General features: G+C 34.9%; 1 protein-coding gene across 4 annotated transcripts in view; it reads right to left on the bottom strand.

Annotated features, from left to right (window-relative positions):
* LOC111001743 (protein kinase C-binding protein NELL1) overlaps nt 1–18,912 on the bottom strand; it is a 47,535-nt gene that overhangs the window by 1,317 nt on the left and 27,306 nt on the right. For 2 of the 4 annotated variants that reach the window (XM_045631871.1, XM_022271742.2), the window contains exons 2-15: nt 17,336–17,443; nt 9,191–9,341; nt 7,917–8,193; nt 7,687–7,842; nt 7,362–7,490; nt 6,967–7,060; nt 6,056–6,247; nt 4,876–4,995; nt 4,301–4,561; nt 3,732–3,971; nt 3,137–3,244; nt 2,729–2,871; nt 2,103–2,243; nt 1,197–1,322 (exon numbers count right to left, since the gene is read on the bottom strand). In XM_045631871.1, the coding sequence (XP_045487827.1) occupies nt 1,197–1,322; nt 2,103–2,243; nt 2,729–2,871; nt 3,137–3,244; nt 3,732–3,971; nt 4,301–4,561; nt 4,876–4,995; nt 6,056–6,247; nt 6,967–7,060; nt 7,362–7,490; nt 7,687–7,842; nt 7,917–8,193; nt 9,191–9,341; nt 17,336–17,443 (2,246 nt within the window). Of the gene's footprint in view, nt 1–370; nt 424–1,196; nt 1,323–2,102; nt 2,244–2,728; nt 2,872–3,136; nt 3,245–3,731; nt 3,972–4,300; nt 4,562–4,875; nt 4,996–6,055; nt 6,248–6,966; nt 7,061–7,361; nt 7,491–7,686; nt 7,843–7,916; nt 8,194–9,190; nt 9,342–17,335; nt 17,444–18,912 lie in introns of all 4 variants that reach the window. The other 2 variants (XM_022271740.2, XM_022271741.2) reach the window with 2 other exon arrangements.

Raw genomic sequence — 18,912 nt, 5'->3', positions numbered from 1 at the left:
GATTAAACATGCAACAAAATTCTTTAAAATGTCTTCAACGATCGTCACTAAAACGCATATACATAAAATCTATCACTAATATCAAAACGATTCCAAATTTAATAAGTAATAAAGTTTAAACATTAAAACTACTTTGAAATTACTTTTCTTTGTAAAAGCGCTATTACTGCTAAACGAAAAAAACTCCAAAACTAATAAGGTGCTTAATAATCTATTTAAGTAGAAATATATCAACAATTTTATTCTAAAAATATTTCTATGGAAATACAATAATAAAAGTGTACGAAATGTTGTGATAAAAATTGAAGACACCAAAAAGAGAACTCAAAAGAGCAATGAATGAATGAGTAAGAAGAGTGGGGATGGTTACCGATGCACACAACACGCGAGATTGCTCACCAGAGTAGCGGCGCACTGCCCGCCCTGCAACAAGCACGAGCTCACTCACACACTTCCGACTTGAATACATTAAAATAGCGCGTGTGCGGGCTATCTAATCGATATAATTCGCCTATCAGTAAGCTTCATCGAGCACGCTTGCAAAGCTGACTTAAAAAGTCAATTTAAACGTATGTTTTAATATAAAAACAATTATTTGCGTTGTAAATAAAAAATAAATTGAGCTGTCATCTGTGAATTTACGGTTCATAAATGAACGTGTCGTTCAAATGTCAACTTTATGTTTAGCTCATAAGAGTTATGTTTCAACAAAATTTTTACTGACAAAACTGTTATTTTTCTTGGTTTCGCGAGCATTTCTATACATTCAAGTCGGAATCTAGTATTAGGTAAATGAGGTACAAAATTCATTTGTTAGTCACACAATGGAAGGATGATCAGCAGTTCACATGGTATTCAATGTCGATTAGTTAGCATTGCACGATTTTTTTAATGCTTCAGTAAACATTTATATGAGCCTTACTATAACATTGAAAATTTTCATCTCCATAGTAGTGTGTACACTACAAAAAAGAATATTAAGTCTAGTTCGAGAAAAATAAACTATTCAATTACATCTATTCCGCTGCGTACACTACATTTTTTTTGGCTATAAAAAAATGTATTATATTGAAATAAAGTTGTGGTGTGCTTAGTGTATCACCCCCTTATTTCTAACTGCACTCTCTTATCTATGTCTGTATGTTATGAAAAGAGATGATGCGTTATTAGTTAATGTGCCGTGTGTGTATACGTACCGTGCACGCGCAGTGCGGTGCGCAGCCGGGCAGCTCGAGATGCGTCGAGGCCCGCCACTCCCCCCGCGCCCCGCAACACCCGCCCCCCTCCGAGCACTGAGGCTCCCAACAGTCCACCTCGCCCAGCTGAAATTGACACACGCACATTATTTTTTTTTTATTTTTTTTTATTTTTTATTTATTTATTGGACCACAAAATTAGGACAAACACATGTCAACATCAACTTACACACGAAAATATAAAAAAAAGCTGTGCCGTCCCTAGAACAAGTGGACACGACCAGCGAAATTAAGTGAATACAATAAAGTGTCGAAACGAAAAAACAAACAAAAATCTAAAAATAATAGCTATAAAGAATTAAAACACTATAAACAAGAAAAGAAATTATTGGTACTGAGTCCTAATTCTACTCTTAGCTGAGGCCAGCGAACCATGAAAAATGTCAAAACTCTGTGCAATATCATTATGGTGGCGACACAACCTATTAATTGGAGAGTTTCTGCCAACGTTTGTTTGACAGTGTGGGATGTGAAAACATTTACGATTTTTTAAACGACTCCCGCATATTACATGTAGCTCTCTACATTTTGGTATAGGAAGTTTATGTGATTCCGCTACCCACTAAAGACTTGCATGCATCCTTAGTCGCATTTCCAGTAAAATAGAGTTCTTTTTATTTGGACTGTTTCCCACTCAAATTCTTACCTATATAAGAACGGGCACACGGGCTCACCTGAAGTTAAGTGATACCGCCATAGACACTCACATTCCCAAAAATCTCGCAAGTGCTTTGCCGGCCTTTTAAGAATTTGTACGCTGTTTTCTTGAACGACCCTTAGTCAAATTGGTTCTTGTTCCACGTAGACAATAATTTAATAACGTTTCAATAATTAAAAAGTACTAACGAGGCATTCGCAGATCTGGCACTGGTAGAGCCAGCGCTCGCCGCTTCGGAAAGTGACGTGATGCATCTCCTGATGGCGACAGTGGAACCGCGCCTCGCAGTGCGGGCAACACGACGACGGAGCTAGGCTCTCGCTGTTCATCTGTAAATACCCAAACATTTTATCAGATCATATTATGGACGTGGACTACTTAGTATGGTATTTGTTACCATGGTTACCATGTTATGCCATTAAAATGGTAACTTTATGTACTACTTTTTGATGTGAAACATCTATAGCCGCACGTAAAACCGATTTCTGACGTGGCGACGCATGCCGTGGCGACGCGTCGCCACGCTATATGATGATGATATACAGTCTAAATGTAGTAGTAAATTTCACATTAAAAATATTTAATGAAAATAATGTTCATTCAACAAATAGTCATCGTTATCTGGAAAAAAATCGTAATATTTTATTTTATCATTATAACATATTTACTTCCTATCACAATCTGTTCTTTTCTGCATATTACTTTTACAAAATAATGTCGATGTTTCACATCTGCCAGGCGTCCCGTGACGGCTCACATTTTTTTTTATAATAAAGCCGAATGAGATGTACATAAATGATTTTTTTTTCGTTACCGGCAGTGAGGTATTGTCTGTATCACAGGCGCAGAGTGCGCGCGTGCACGAAGCGACTCCGCCCACGCACGAGCACGTACGGCATCCGCCCGCTTCCGCCCACCGAGTCCCGTCCGGGATTATATTGCCTTGCCACGAACAACCTGCATTCATTACATACATTTCATACGGACGTTTCTTATGTGAGCAAAATAACAACATTAAAGGGGTAAATCTCTTAGATTATAAGGCATCAATTATACGTAAACTGAATATGTATTTTGAAAAACCAGTGGAGACAGAGTTTGCTCGAGATGCGCACGTTGGAACTAACGAGGACGGATATAATTATTCAAAGTGAATACACACACACATAAACTTCAAGTTATTGAATTATGATGGTTCCTAGTTTTGAGCACAAGTACTTACTAAGTTCACAGGGTTGTGTATCACATTCACAACGGAAGCTACCCTCCACGTTGACACAACGCGCACTCGGGTGACAAGTGTGGAATCCTTCCGAACATTCATCTACATCTGAAACATTTTACAACATTATCAATTAGTAGAATTCATTCTGGAATGTCTTAGTTTATCAAATTTAATTTTTTACTTTCATCAAGTGCAACATTATTACAAAAGCTAAACAGATGAAATGGAAAATAAAAAATTTAATTTTAATATGCATACTAACAAAACACATACAGACACACAAGACACAAGACATGCAACACAACACAATACATTACGATTGTAAAGGAGAAAAGAATCGATACAATAATAAACGACAATCAACTAGGTTAAGACATACAGATATAAAATAAAATATGCAATTTACAAATTTAATACATTTCTCCTTTGCAATTAATATTATTTATTTATTATATTTTTGGTGACGATACGCCGATAATATATAAACAAAATTTAATTTTAGGTTGATATATATATAGTAATAAAGTAAAGATTCTGTCAAACGGAACAATATCGTAGCGAATATAAGCAATTAGATAATTAATTAGTTTACCTTCACAATGATCTCTATGTGGGTCGCGGCGATAGCCGTCCCGGCACACGCAGTAATAGGAACCCGGCGTGTTGACGCACACAGCGCGCGGTACACAGGGCGCGTTCGCTGACGGGTGCGCGGGGGGAGCGCACTCGTCCACGTCACGCTCACACCGGGACCCGCCAAAGCCACGCGCACACACGCATCGCTCCGGACCCGCGCACACGCCGCCATTAAGACATCCACCCGTGCATATTGCTGGAATAGGTTTAGAAGTATCTTAGTAATAACCGCCGTAACGCGCGAGGGATATCAAAAGAAGTCTATTCTAAGAAATACTTCGGTTTTCACTTTTGCATTAGTAAAAAGAACACTTAAAACTTTTGTCTTGGCCTCAGATATCGTATTTTGTTTCATGATTTTTGTCTAATACTCCAATAGGTGATCATGCTTTTGTGCCTAACACATAATTTTGCGTCGCTGTTTTCCCCCCGATGTTTCCCTTCACAGAATTTATGAATAATACAAACAAATGTGAATAACACCTATATAAAAGCGGTTTTATATTTTAATATGTTTAAACTTACGGGTACAAATATATCCATCGCCACTATATCCCTCTCTGCATTGACAAGAATAGGAACCTGGCGTGTTCGCACACACTGCGTCTGTGTGGCAAGAGTGCGTCTCGCTCGCGCACTCGTCGACTTCTACGCAGTTGAATTTGTCGCGTCGCGTATACCCAGGCAGACATTGGCATACGTACCCGCCTACCACGTTAACGCACCGTGTGTTCGAGTGGCAGTGGTGACCGTACAAACCGCCCGCTTGTTGACATTCATCCACGTCTGGAATTGAGTCAAAATGGGGCTTGTTCAAGAAAAAGAAAAGTTTAGTAAATAAGCATTGGAAACGATTTACGCATTTCTTTAGTATCTAACTTAAAAACAAAAGAATTTTAAATCGTAGCAAGTGTGCGTTTCTATGTAGGATGCTTTTGTAGATTTACAATCAGATTATTATCGGTGATAAAGTAATTGCTCAAATAAAAGTCGTATGAAAAAGCGTTAAATTGAGGTTCTATGTAACTAATAAAGAAACTACCTCCCCGACGTCAGACGCCAGACGTATCCCAGAGATAGTGTGACTAATTTTAAATTACCTTCACAAGAAAGTCCGTCTCCTTGAAAGCCTTGATTACATTTGCAAGTATATTTAGTATTGAGATTCATACACGTCGCGTTCTCGTCACACGAGTGACCCATGCTGCAGTAGTCCACGCCTAAACATTTATATTATCAAAAATAAAGACCTAATAAAAACCAAATGTTCAAAAAATAAATTCCAGTCATTATAACGTCTAAGTCATGGCCATGTTGATTAGATTTTTATATGTATTCTGGTACAAATAAAGTTATACTTTTAGATAGCAGAACTTGCATTTAGAACAATTTTTTATGTAATAGGGGGCAAACGGGCAGGAGGATTTCCTGATTTTAAGTGATAACGCCACCCTTGGACACTCACATTGCCAGAAGTCTCGCAAGTGCGTTGCTGGCCTGATTAATTTCCTGGGGCTGAATTAAATACTTTATACCTTTAATGCTGGAAGCATTTTCTTGCCGTATTGCCATACTTAGTCTTTGAGCGAGAATTTTTTTTATAATGACTGAATTATTTATAACGATAATAAATAAAAACGAGGACCATTGAGTAGGGACTTATTACGTAAGGTCAATTTGGTAACCGAGGCGAGAAGAAAATAGTTCAACTGTGTCTTTTGCTAAACAACAAACCTTAGAAAAAATATATTTACTTAAAAAATTTCCCCTAATTTACCTTTGATTAAAATGTATATTATTTACGTGTTAGTTTCGCCACCATTGGTTTGAAAATAGTTCAACTGTGTCTTTTGCTAAACAACAAACCTTAAAAAAAATATATTTACTTAAAAAATTTCCCCTAATTTACCTTTGATTAAAATGTATATTATTTACGTGTTAGTTTCGCCACCATTGGTTTGAAAATAGTTCAACTGTGTCTTTTGCTAAACAACAAACCTTAGAAAAAATATATTTACTTAAAAAATTTTCCCTAATTTACCTTTGATTAAAATGTATATTATTTACGTGTTAGTTTCGCCACCATTGGTTTGAAAATAGTTCAACTGTGTCTTTTGCTAAACAACAAACCTTAAAAAAAATATATTTACTAAAAAAATTTTCCCCTAATTTAGTTTTGATTAAAATGTATATTATTTACGTGTTAGCTTCGCCTTTGCCCCACCTTTCGCATTGGTATTTTGTATGTGTGAAACTCGCGAAAATATAGATCTTCTTTACCTGGACAAAACTTGCAGCATTCGCCAGGCACGGTGAACTGATCAGGTGGGTCGCAAGGTAAGGTCGGACAGGCGGTGTCCGGATCCACCCTCGTACACTGCATGTTGCCATCGTGGCATACGCATTCCGCGCATTCCTTTGGCGCGAAACGTTCGCCGTGCTCATATAATGTGCCTTTTAGGAGGCATTGCCCTGAGTAACGTTTCAAATTAAATGATCGTTTTATGGTAGGCCAGATTGTAGAGAAAAGCTCTCGTAAAAAGAAAGATTTCAGAGTATGATGCATGATTCACGATAGTAATCGCTAGTATTTTTTTTTGAACAGGCAAGAGGCTCATCTGATGTTAAGTCTCAATGCCAGAGGGCTCGCTAGTGCGCTGCCTGCCTTTTAACAATTGGTACGCTCTTTTCGAAGTCGAATTTGTTCGGAAATACTTCAGTGGGCAGCTGGTTCCACAAAGCGGTGGTGCGCGGCAAATATTATTTGTAATAATAATATTATTAGTTTCTCACTAAGCGTATAGAACTTGTATATGTTTGGTATAATTGTCACTATGAAAAATATAATAGACTATATACGTTGTATATGTACATAGTCTATAGTCTATATACGTTAGAGGTTACATTTTCTGGAATAAGTAGGTAGTAAAATCTTTACGACGCTATCGCATATATAAAGTTGTTTTTATTGGACTACAATTTTAGGACAAACACAAGTTCTAAATAAGCAAAATAAATAAAAACTATAACAGTCTTAATATAAAACAATAATCATAATTAAATGAAAGACGTTTTAAAGCTTTTTGTTCCTTAAATTATTCATAATTATAGTTTATACAAAGTCCCGAATTCGTTTGACTAATGAATGATTACCTTTGTATTCGTAGTGCATGCATTTTATTAAGACTTACTTAAGCAAGTAGGACAGCATTCGCCCGGATGAAGTACCGGGTTCTTACATTCCGCCCTATCGCACTCCACCGGCCTGCAGGTTATCTCCCCGTGCTGCAAATAAAATACAAAATATTTATTTATATTATAATCCTATAGCTAACATAAATTTTATATAATAACAAACAGAAACACTGAAAATATAGATGGGACACATTATACATTTAACTACAAAAAGGTTGACAAGTGAGGGTAAGTACGTGAAGGTGTGTTATTTGTATTAATCATAATGTTTAATACATATAATAAATAAAGAATATTATTTATAATTCACTATGGTGTTCTGGAATCATAAGACCTACAAAGTCAGAACGTAGATCAAATTATAGCAAAATAGAGGAATATAATATCTCACCACGCATGAGCAGCGATTACAGTCCTTCTGCCAAGTGGCGCCATCTGCGTGTACTGTGCCGTTGGAGTAGCATGACTTCTGGCAGTCACACTGCTCCAACCGCGCCAGTCGGGCTTCTGTGCCCACCAACTGAAATATATACATAAAAAGTCGTCCCTTATTTACCTTTATTTACGTCCTTTATTACTAACCAGTCTTATCTTAGAATAACTATAACATGAACTATTTGAATTTATAAGTAAAGTAACCTTTAAAAGTTAAATCATATACAAATATTTGTTTGAACTTTTGATTTCGTGATTAATGTATCGAAATGAACCCTTACCTTGAGTGAAAGATCATGAATATGTGAAGTTAACTCTTGAACTGTAGCCTGTAGCAAAGCGAACTGACCACAGGTAGGACATTCAGAATCTAAACCTGGACATTGAACTAGGTATCCATGAGGCCCAGATACCAACCTCACGTCTTGTAATGTTCCCTGAAAAAGAAAATCAAAATGTCACAAAAATTAAATTTTATTTATTTAGCACTAAAAAAGAGTTATTAACGTACCTTAAACAAGGAATGTTTGCTATTTCTTTGCCCGACCCAGAGAGCGAGTTGGGGCTGTGTGAAATTCCTATCGGGCGGCGGGATGAGGCGGCGGTAGAGCGGATGGCAGTCCACGAAGAGCGTTGCCTGCGCGCCGGACACCGCTAACGCCAGCCGGTGCCAGGCGCCATCCGCCAACCGGAATGGGAAGGTCTCGATGCGTGGCGCGGTGCCTCCTGCCGCCACGTAGTGCAGGCGCACCTCGTCCCTCCGTCCGCTGGACTGCACCTCCAGGTACCTGCACAGCCACAGCACTACTCAAGTGTCACGTTCTCGGAACCTCCCTCCGAGCGAACCGATCCGAGGTACACGTAAAAGCAAACACAGTATACTCGGAAAGCGGACGGAAAGGCGACCGCGAGCGGACTTCGGCTCGATCTACATCTCAATATCGCTCGCTCGGGATAGGGGACCATGTACCTCGGAACGCGTTCGGTGTCTGAGCTACTCGGCGTGAAAAGAGACGCGCCTTCCGTTGTCCGAATGCGAAAGTAATCGGGAGATTCATTAACGACCGGCGAGTGTCATCTCGACCGGTCTCTCGTCGCCGCTTCGATCGGTCGCGTCGAATGCACGTAACCGATTCCCATGTCGCTTGGAATGCAAGTGCAAGCCCGGCGGGTCCCCTTCGAGCGGGCGCGGGCCCGACGCGGTCGCGAGACGACGGGAAACATCAAGGTACACATAGAGGCGGAACGATGGGAACGGACAGACAGACACATAGCACAACACGTCAAGACACAGAACACAAACGGACGTCGGCGGAGGAGGCGCGGGGTCGCATGCAAGTTGGCTCACCCGTCCACGCGTACGGCCATGCAGAGACAGTGAGCGCAATGAGTCAACAGATGGATCGAGGAGGACATTCCGAGGCACAGGACATTCCAAGATACATGATACTCCCCTATGCGCGCGCACGCATCCAGCCTTAGCGAAATGCGTGCGCGCGCAGCGATGTTGAGATCTAGAACTCACCATTGTACGCCGCTGTACGTCGTCGATGGTTCGTTTGTCGTTCTTCGCACCTTGAGCCATCCTTTGAGACTTCAAGTCGTGTCTCTATTTAACATTACACATTTTGTTAGATGCCTCGTGTAAAAATATTTTAGATCACATTAAACCCAGACATCTTATCGAATTAAAAGATCATGCAATATATATAAAACTGAATAACATCTAGTTTTTGAAAAAAAAATACATAAAGGTGTACAGAAAGAGTTTGTTAAAAGCTGTACCTGTTAAAGCCGTGAGAGAACGATAAAATAGTGCCAGAGTTGGCTGGGTCTTGTCGCAGAGCAGCAAGTAAAGTGAACTCTGGTGAACGTCGCAGGAGTTCAGCTGCTCGCTCGAATGGTGCCCCTTCTACTTGTAACGACCGTGTATCTCCTGAAATTTAAAACAATATAATAACTGTTCGGAAAGTAACCGAACACTTTGTAATTAACATAAGTACATATAGTTCGCCGCCTGCGCGCGACGCTTTTCTTTATACATTAGTGTGTCATCAACCATCACCGCGATCACTCATTAAATTAGTTTTTAAGAGCAAAGCAATCTTTTATTTAATTATCATTAAAATGTTCGGCAGCAGCCCGAACATTTTTGGTCCTTCGAGCCGGATCTACACTGGACATACGCATATGAATTGACAATTGTTGAAATTGAAACTATTAATAAACAACTTTCTATGTTGCGAAAGAGTTTACTAACGAACATAAAAAGCGCTCCAAAATTGACATATTGTATTCCACTTCCCGTTAAAATAATAATGTTTAAAGGTATTTTTTTAGCAACCATTTTCTTTGCTTTTATAGCTTGGGCCAGTATCTATATTATAGAAGTTTGACAATAATTCTAAATAACTTAACTTACCTATTATTATGACATTATGTCAATGTTTGTAGTATATGACATTATAAAACAAATATGAAATTTTCATGCCTATTTATATATGGCGGATTGTGTTGTTTATAATTAATATATATCATATAATAGTACAACTATCATAGCAAATAAACGATTTCATTTCATAAAAAAGTATATTATATTTTACTGCAGTAGTAAATCAACACTTTTCGGTTCGGTTACAGTTAAAACACACTAATAAATTAAAAAAGTAAATTTGACCTCACCGTATACTGTGCAATAAATTTCGATAAAAATCAGTAGATTTGGTTAAAGCAACCGTAGCTGTATGAATTTATTGCTATACAAGTAACCCAGTCCATAGTTTTGAAGGAAAATAAAATTATATTGTATGAGCTATTCAAATAAAATTCTATTCTTTAAAAAAATTTAATTTTTGATGCAGTTAATACAAACTGCTTTTTAAAACTCAAATATTATTGCAATGAAATAAATCCCAGTGGATCATGTTAGCTGGCGTAGAGCCAACCTCTACGAAGCTACGATCGTAGCACGAGGCCGCTTAACGATCGTAGCTTCGTAGAGGTTGGCTCTACGCCAGCTAACATGATCCACTGGGATTTATTTCATTGCAATAATATTTGAGTTTTAAAAAGCAGTTTGTATTAACTGCATCAAAAATTAAATTTTTTTAAAGAATAGAATTTTATTTGAATAGCTCATACAATATAATTTTATTTTCCTTCAAAACTATGGACTGGGTTACTTGTATAGCAATAAATTTTGAATCGAAATAAAGGGTGTTTGAATAATACAACACGTGACTAAAGAGTCAATTGTGCAGAAGAGTTGTTTGGGGTTGAAGGAAAAATCATATAATATCGCTTAAGAAATTGTATTCATTTTGTATTACTATATTTATTACACAAAACAATACATTTCCTTCTCACTACTACTTTTGAACATTGCGAAGCCTGATAACTATACTTAAGCAATTTATCTTGTTAGGTTTTCATTATTGCAGAGCGCCAAAGTACTGTTTTCATCACATCTAATTCATTTGTGTATTTCAAATTTTAAATTTTATGGAAATTTTATCCTCAATATGTCATATAATCGAGATGAATTATGAAACGCATTCAAATGGTGTTATTTTGTTATTTTATCTAAAGAAAAGGGGATATCGTTTTCCCCACACAAAGTTCGTTCACCCTTTCAATCTACGCAAGTACTTTTAGTAATTTCAAGTATCGGAGTTTTGTATGAAATTGTTCTTACGTTAAAAATGTAAGAACATAACTCCAGGCCATCCTAAATGTGGGTTCATAATATAATTTAGTATTTTTATCGCTTGCTGTCACATAGTTAAAAATATGATTTTGGTAAATTGTCTCCATAAAATATTTCAATATATATTCGAAAGAAGTTTCATAATGCCTACATAATGTATGTATTAAAACATATATCAATAAACAGAGACAACTAATGATTTTACATAAGGAATTTATTAATATTTTTTTACAAAAGTTATTTGCTTTTTGAAACACCAATTACTAATCTATCCGAGTTACAAACCTTGAATATATGAATATCATAAAACTTACCCTTAATTTTAGTAAATGTATCCAAAGAAAGCCGAGTTAATACGTTAATCCGGTAGAAATACATCGTATGAGGTGTCAGCTAATTGGATATTTTCCACATTAAGGTAAATAAATTATGACACTTTCATACTTTTATCTCCCCTTAGGCTTGCAAATACTTTCATTTCAATTAATTGAAGAGGATCCTCTATAAAGGTAAAAACGGCTACTGTAAGTTGATCTACGCTTTGTTAACTGAAAATAACTGAGTCAAGTTCATGCAGAGGTCTTGTTAAAATGGGAATTGCTACTGCACTTTCCCGGAAGCTTTTATTAATTTTTTATATGAGTGGATTATTGTACGAGAACACTGTTTAGAATTTAAATTGCCTAAGATTTTTAGGAATAAATTATTTGTATATTTCATATGGATTAAAAATAACTTTTATTACTGTGCACCTGTGACACATTTAAATTCTGTTATATAAACATATATTTTTTATTATTTCCACCTCACCAAAGAGGATGTGGGTAAATATTTGAAGATGGGAGGATTTTGACTTTGTTAAGAAGTAACAATTTAGTATTTCTAAGAAAACTTTTCGTTTGTTTTAGAATCTATTATATTAAATGTAAATATATATTAAATGTCAGTTTTCTTTTGTTTTCTATTTTTATTTTTGACTATGAATGATCTGTTTTATATATATTGTTTATCTATGAAATCTGTCTGTGTCTATCTATCTGTGTTTTTTTTTTAATTTAACTTAATATAATTTATATTAAATTAAATAGTTTAGTGAAACGGCAGATGTATGAAACTATAAGAAACAAAAGCAAGGTATAAGAAACAAAATGTGACAGACAGACATTTACAGGTGGGCCGGTGATCGCCCAAAAGTAACTATAAAATTAAAATAATTGATTTTTGTCGAATTATATCTATTAGAATAGTTCGTGATATGATTATAAAAAAATCATTTTGGAAACCATCAGAATTCAATTCTTTACATGCGTAGATAATGAAACGATATAAATATAACACTGAATACATGCACCCCAATATTTTGGTTTCATTAAATCACCCCATACGCAAAATTTAGCGAGATACAAATAACGCAAGGCATTGTGTAAACATCATTGCATAGCACCCCGCGGCGAAAATATTTATTGGCTTTCGTTTTTATTTGGGGATTATTAGCTTACGATAAACTATTCAAAATCTTTACACACAATAAAAGACAATTACAATAGGAATGACAAAAATATTCTGTACATTACGACATTTGATGTTAGGTATGATCTCTATTTCGTTCTTTCTATCGTACATTCGTATATATATAGTTATGATATTAACTTTCAATCCTAAGATCATACATCCATATTAAAACATGTTTGATTTATATGTGCAATAAACACAAGTTCTTAAATAGAAAAGAAGTTGGTATGGAGGAATCACAAAATGGTCACAGTTTTTCTGTCCACCAGGACGTCGAATATATTTAAATAATTAACTTATATACATACGAAGGCCAGTGAAATATCACTATAACATTTTTACCATTAAATCATTAAAATTGCATGAAAAACTTAATAAACCAACTGAAAAATTGACGCACCATAGATAGCCGATGCAAGAAACCTGTTCTTGACGAGAATTCTCATATTTTATAACTCTTTGATTTTTTTATTTGTATATTTTTTAAATTTTAATTTAATATATTGTTTCTTATGTTAGAAGTAAGAAGTAATTAATAAAAACTTAATTTTTAAAAGAATTTTAAAACTTTGATTTGATAACTACCCCAAAGTAAGAAGTTAATTATGAACAAAAAGCGTTAGAGAAATTTTTTAGAAGGAAATATTCCAAATTGCGATAAATTCGTGAAGCGGGGTGTCATTTTCACACTTCGGTCATTAAATAGCAGCTTTTGTGAGGCATTGAGCTGTCAAGTACAGCCGCGAGTGGCGTCAAGTGTCGCTCACTGACAAAAGAAGCGCGAAACCAATTTTTTTTAAATTTTGTTTACCTTTTACTGGTTGAGCCTTCTAAAATATTTAAGCTGACGTCATAGAAATGAATTATACTTTATAAATTTAAATATAATCATACCTGTACCAGGCAATAATATTAAAATATAAATTGATGTTATTGCATCGTTCCAACTAAAGTAAGTACCTACGCGTGTCTATTTTCTACACAGCGTGAACAGTGAACACGATTTGAAAGAATAAGACGAAAGACGAAAAAATCTTCAACGACTATTTACAATCTTCAATTATTAGATTTATCAGGTCTGATTTATCAGATATAAATTATATATAAATATTAATGTGAAATATAGAATACTGTTATATTTTGGTCAAAATAAATTTATTTTTATGCAATAGGAGGCAAAGAGGCAGGTTCTAATGAACACTCTCAATGCCAGGCTCGCAAGTGCGTTGCCTTTTAAGAATGGATACGCTTTTTTCTTAAAGGACCATGAGTCGGAATTGGTTCGGAAATACTTCAGTGGGCAGCTAGTTCCACAAACTGGTGGTGCGCGGCAAAAATTGTCTTGAGAAACATTCAGTTGAAAAACGACGGATTCTTTTCATCATACAACAAGCAAAAAATGTTCGTCTTCTATAAAAACTATACCAAAAGAGATTTATTTAGACAATATTATCAAGATAGTTTCAAGTGCTACAGTAAAAAAATATGTTTAATTAAAGAGGTATGCATTAATTTACCCTCATTGTGCTAATTAATATTTCATTTTGCAAAAAAAACCTTGAAATGCAACAGCAACAAAGAGACAAAGTAAAACAAATCTTAATCAGAGCTATGCGCTGCGAGATTAATCTCACCGACCCAGATGCCTCGAGCTGTCAATGTGAGAAATAGACAATAGACGTATGACGTTTGACACCCCGAGATAATGCAACCCCACTGATTCTGGTCACCCTCCGGCAATTATGACGTCCATAAAATTATGCTCAGTGGTTATGCGCAATTTGTTGATTTGCTTGACTGTATGCATCACGACGGTAATGATTGATAACATTGATGATTTGCTCAAAAAAAAAGTTTTATAGTTAATATAATCCTTACGTTTAAAACACCGTGGAGAAGATTTAAGAAAACAAGTGGAACGTTAGAATAACATGTAAAATTAAATGCAGGGAAAATAAGTGAGAATAACTGAGCAATAATAAGAATTTCTTAATTTTACATTAATCATATTGGAACTCATAAGAAAATTGGCAAGTTGTCTAATCTTGAACTAATACAGTTATAGTTGTTGCAAATACAAATAAACCTTGATTTAGAAATGGCAGCATTATTATCTCGCTGTTTAATCGGCAGCTCAAGTCAACAATGAAGCATCTCATTGCATCAGCGTCTCTCTTATGACAGTTTAAAGTCTTGAGAACGATGAGTCTTTCAATTGATCGGTCCATCTGGTTGGTGAACAACGTGATCTTTGCCTTCTGTGTTACCAACCACGATCAGTTTCTCATCGCCTCTGCGCCTTATATGGGCGTAATATGATACAATGTAATTTGGGAATATGGAATATAATATTATTATAATGACAAGTTATTTCAACTTCTATTTATATATAGACAATAGACTAAAGACATCTATTGTCTATACATGAATTATTCGTCTTTAAGGTATTTTTAATTAATAATTGTAAAACTTGTAACCTCCGTCAAAGTTTTTATATAAATTTTTATACGATGTAACTCAATACGCTTTTAATTTTTTTTCTAAGTTGTGTTCAATAAAAATTGTAACATATCTAGTTGCTGTAATCCATGCAATAAATCTTAGCTGGTCGTGTAAATTAAATATCGTTACAGTTTCCGTCATCCCGTCACTAAGTATGGAATTAGGGCAGGCTATTTACTGGTGGGATTAGGGACGCTTTGTAGTTAATGGCTTGTACTGACCGGAGAGGGGGATTATGGTATTCAATTCAATGTGACCAATAAAGCTTTGAGGGATTTGTCACGCAATTAGGGACCTTAGAATCGAAACTTTTATATGTTTTACTCATATCTTACGAGTAAGATATTAGTAAGTAGCTAAAAAAAGCATTGTGATAACAACTTGATACATTTGATTAGTATAACGTTTTAATTTTAAATCATATACACACAATCATATACACGTGTGGTTCCCGTGAGGGAACTGGGTTTATACCACACCTGTAATGTTCCTTAAAAGCTTTTGTTCTGACTACTGTTAACTGTTTTTAAATAAGGGGCAAACGGGCAAAATGCTCACCTGTTAACTGATATCGCTGCTTATGTACGCTCATATTTCTAAAAAGCTCGCATATACATTTCCGGTCACAACAATTTTTATAACATCTGACATGTACGCCTGAAACATTGTAATCTACCGAGAAAGAGAACCCATTGTTTTTCAAGTTCTTATAAAGAAAATACAAAAAAAAACTGGACAACTAAATTTAATAATCACTATGAGTGACTGAAGTCTACGCCATAATGGATCGTCAACATTGCAGCGAGGTGCAATCCATTTCAATACTGGTTAATGGGCTCGGGTGCGGCGCCTTTATAATGCCTGTCTTATCAAACTGATATACTTTTATTACGATTAGTATTTCTTGATCGTGTATTAACTACTATCGCTTTTTATATATTTTAAGTGTACAGTAGAACAATACAAATTGCTCATGAGCATAAATATTTTACGTAACGTCACGAAGATGTGCAGCGTTTTTATCGAAGAAAAGGGAGAGAGCGATTGAGACTTATAAAGACTTATAAATAAACTTGAAATAAATAATGGTGCAACGCTACTAAGCAATAAAAGTGCCGGTTGCAACCCTAAATAAGGAAACGGTTAAAAAAATTGTCAAGAAGTGCCAGTTTTTGTTGAAGAAAAGGGAGAGAGCGATGGAGACCGATTGAGAGAGAGTGAGGAAGGGGGATCGAGAAAAAATTCACATATTAGATCTTTAGATGACATTTCTGTCGCATTACGTGCAGTAAACACAGATTTTATTTATTTATATTATCATTAGCACGTATACAGTGTGAATATAGATATAACTAATACATGGAGTGATCATGAATAATATGATCATCTGTTGGGGTTTTTACTTTAGTACCTCAGTCACTCACTGTATAGCACTTTATACAAAAACCGTTCAATATCACATACACACAAAAAATTTATTGATTCGACACGTTTTTTATTAACTCGAGCATTTAAAAAAAATACGAATTCACACAAATTAATAATTATACAAATCTTTGCGTTTCCTCTCTTTCCGTAAAAGCGTAATGGTTAACGATATATGTATATAAATAAAAGTTACTTTTGTCGTATGGCATGGAATCCAAAATATAACGAAAGTACAAAATGTAATTAGGTTCGTCAAAAGTTTTCGTTTTAACTTTGTTTGCATATAATAAAACTTCCCCAATACGTCATATAAACTGTGGCAGTAATTGGAAAACAAGTTATAAGTAAGGAGTCTATTAAAAAGTTTTTTGCAATAGCAATACAATAGCGTACTTTGACAATAGTCAAAGTTCGCTGAAAATTTTCTTGAATGCCATTTCGATTACTTTTCTTCTGTAGTAATGAATAAATGTAATATATATAATAGTTTTCAGTCAATAACTTTTTGTATTGATAAATACATAATTGGTAAGTGATATGTCATTGAATTTTGGTAAATATTAATGCTCAGAATCAGCTAGACGCAAGATCGTAAAGGCTCGTTAAGATTAAAGTTTGGATATAACTTATTGACTTACTGACTAAATGACTGATTTTCTAAATAGATAATCAATCACTCCGCTACAACAAATAAATTATTATGTTACCTTTTTCCGATAAATAATACACATAATACAGTACCAGCCATCAAAAATTGTAGCTGTATTACATTTGATAAATACCTTGCAAGGTGTATGCAGCTCTCTGTGGTTGCATGCCAGGCACGACAGTGACTCCAGGCCGTGATGTGTTCTGTAGAGACAGCGCGGCCAACAGGTCTAGCTCGGTGGCTGGAAATTCAGACATAGACGTTAAAATATAAATACGTTTTCTTATAGATAATCATGTGTGTGTACTTGTGTACACGTGTTAGAAGTTATACTTATTTGGCGCAAAGAGAGAAAATCTATATAAACTTTTTATCTTTCGCCTTATTCTACGTTTGTTTGTAAAAAACTACACTTACAATATAAAAAGTATTTCATACATTGAAAGTTTTATCATAACGCAATATCTAGTTAAATAAAGTTTATTTAAATATCACAAAAAAATATTTCTTCATGGTTAAAGAAATGAAAATGTATTTTACAAAGTTTTTTGCAATCGCACATCGTAATAAATTACGCTCTTCATTTTTCTCTAACTATCTGACGTTGTTACTGGGTAACCCCTAATGGAGATAGCGGTTACGATTCCGAGTTCTTTATTCATTTTAATAAATATTTAATCATTATAAGATAGAAGATAAAAAAAATAATCGAGTTTCGTTTCGCTGTTGTTATTTACTTAATGTTAATTGTTTTCTTTAATATTTGTATTATTTGTCTTCGTGTATCTCATGTTTCCCTTTAAGTTCTTGTCACATTCAAATTGTATATTGTAGTTATTTTACCAATGTATCAGTGTGCCAAGCGTTGGCAAACTTTTACAATAAAGAATAAAAAATATCGTAACATTTTCAACAATAAATATTAGCTACTGGCATTTAGTTATTCAAGAAAGTATTTATTGTAGCTTGGAATGCGATAGGTCTTTTTTAGATTTTTGTATAATTAATAAGGTAAAAGAACGGAAGTCAACAGGCATTATGGCTCCATCTGGTTGCAAATAATTTATACCGTACAATCCGTACCGTCTTACTTAAGATAGTAAAGAAACACAATCTTTCATAGGCACATAAAATAGTCAATGAAATACCAGTAAAATAATGTCCACATAAAATGAATCTTGATTGTTTTCTTATTGTAATGAATATTTACTATCCATAAACGAATTGACCTACATTATAGCAATCGATATGTTCCCAAAAATTGAGAGTGTATAGATTTCGAACGCTCTCGAACACCACTTACAAAAGAAACACGATATTAGGCCTTTTACGTAAATCGATAGTTTGCTCCTTTTAAACATATAGCCCTCAATTTTTTTTCAATTCCATCGAGTATCGCGTTTATACAGACGCGGATATAAGGATGTAAATGCTGATTATTTTAGCCTCTACCATTACATGGAAATGTTAAGATATTTAACAAAATACAAGAATCTTACGTGTTTCCTTAACAGATGTAACTCTTGCACCGAGGAGTTTGATACTACATATTACTCGTTTTATTATTTTATGTATATATTAGGTTTAAATTAAATTTTGCGTTACTTTGAATATAGTAATATTTATTATGCATTATCAAATTGTACGTATTAGGTATTTAAAACTTTACAAAAACCCAAGTAATAGTGAGATATCCCGTTTCCCGTGTAA

This window comes from Pieris rapae, chromosome 17 (assembly GCF_905147795.1).
Source record: "Pieris rapae chromosome 17, ilPieRapa1.1, whole genome shotgun sequence".
NCBI classification, from domain to species: domain Eukaryota; kingdom Metazoa; phylum Arthropoda; class Insecta; order Lepidoptera; family Pieridae; genus Pieris; species Pieris rapae.
Note: the sequence above shows the minus strand (reverse complement) of the source record. Positions and strands in the feature narration are given on the sequence as shown.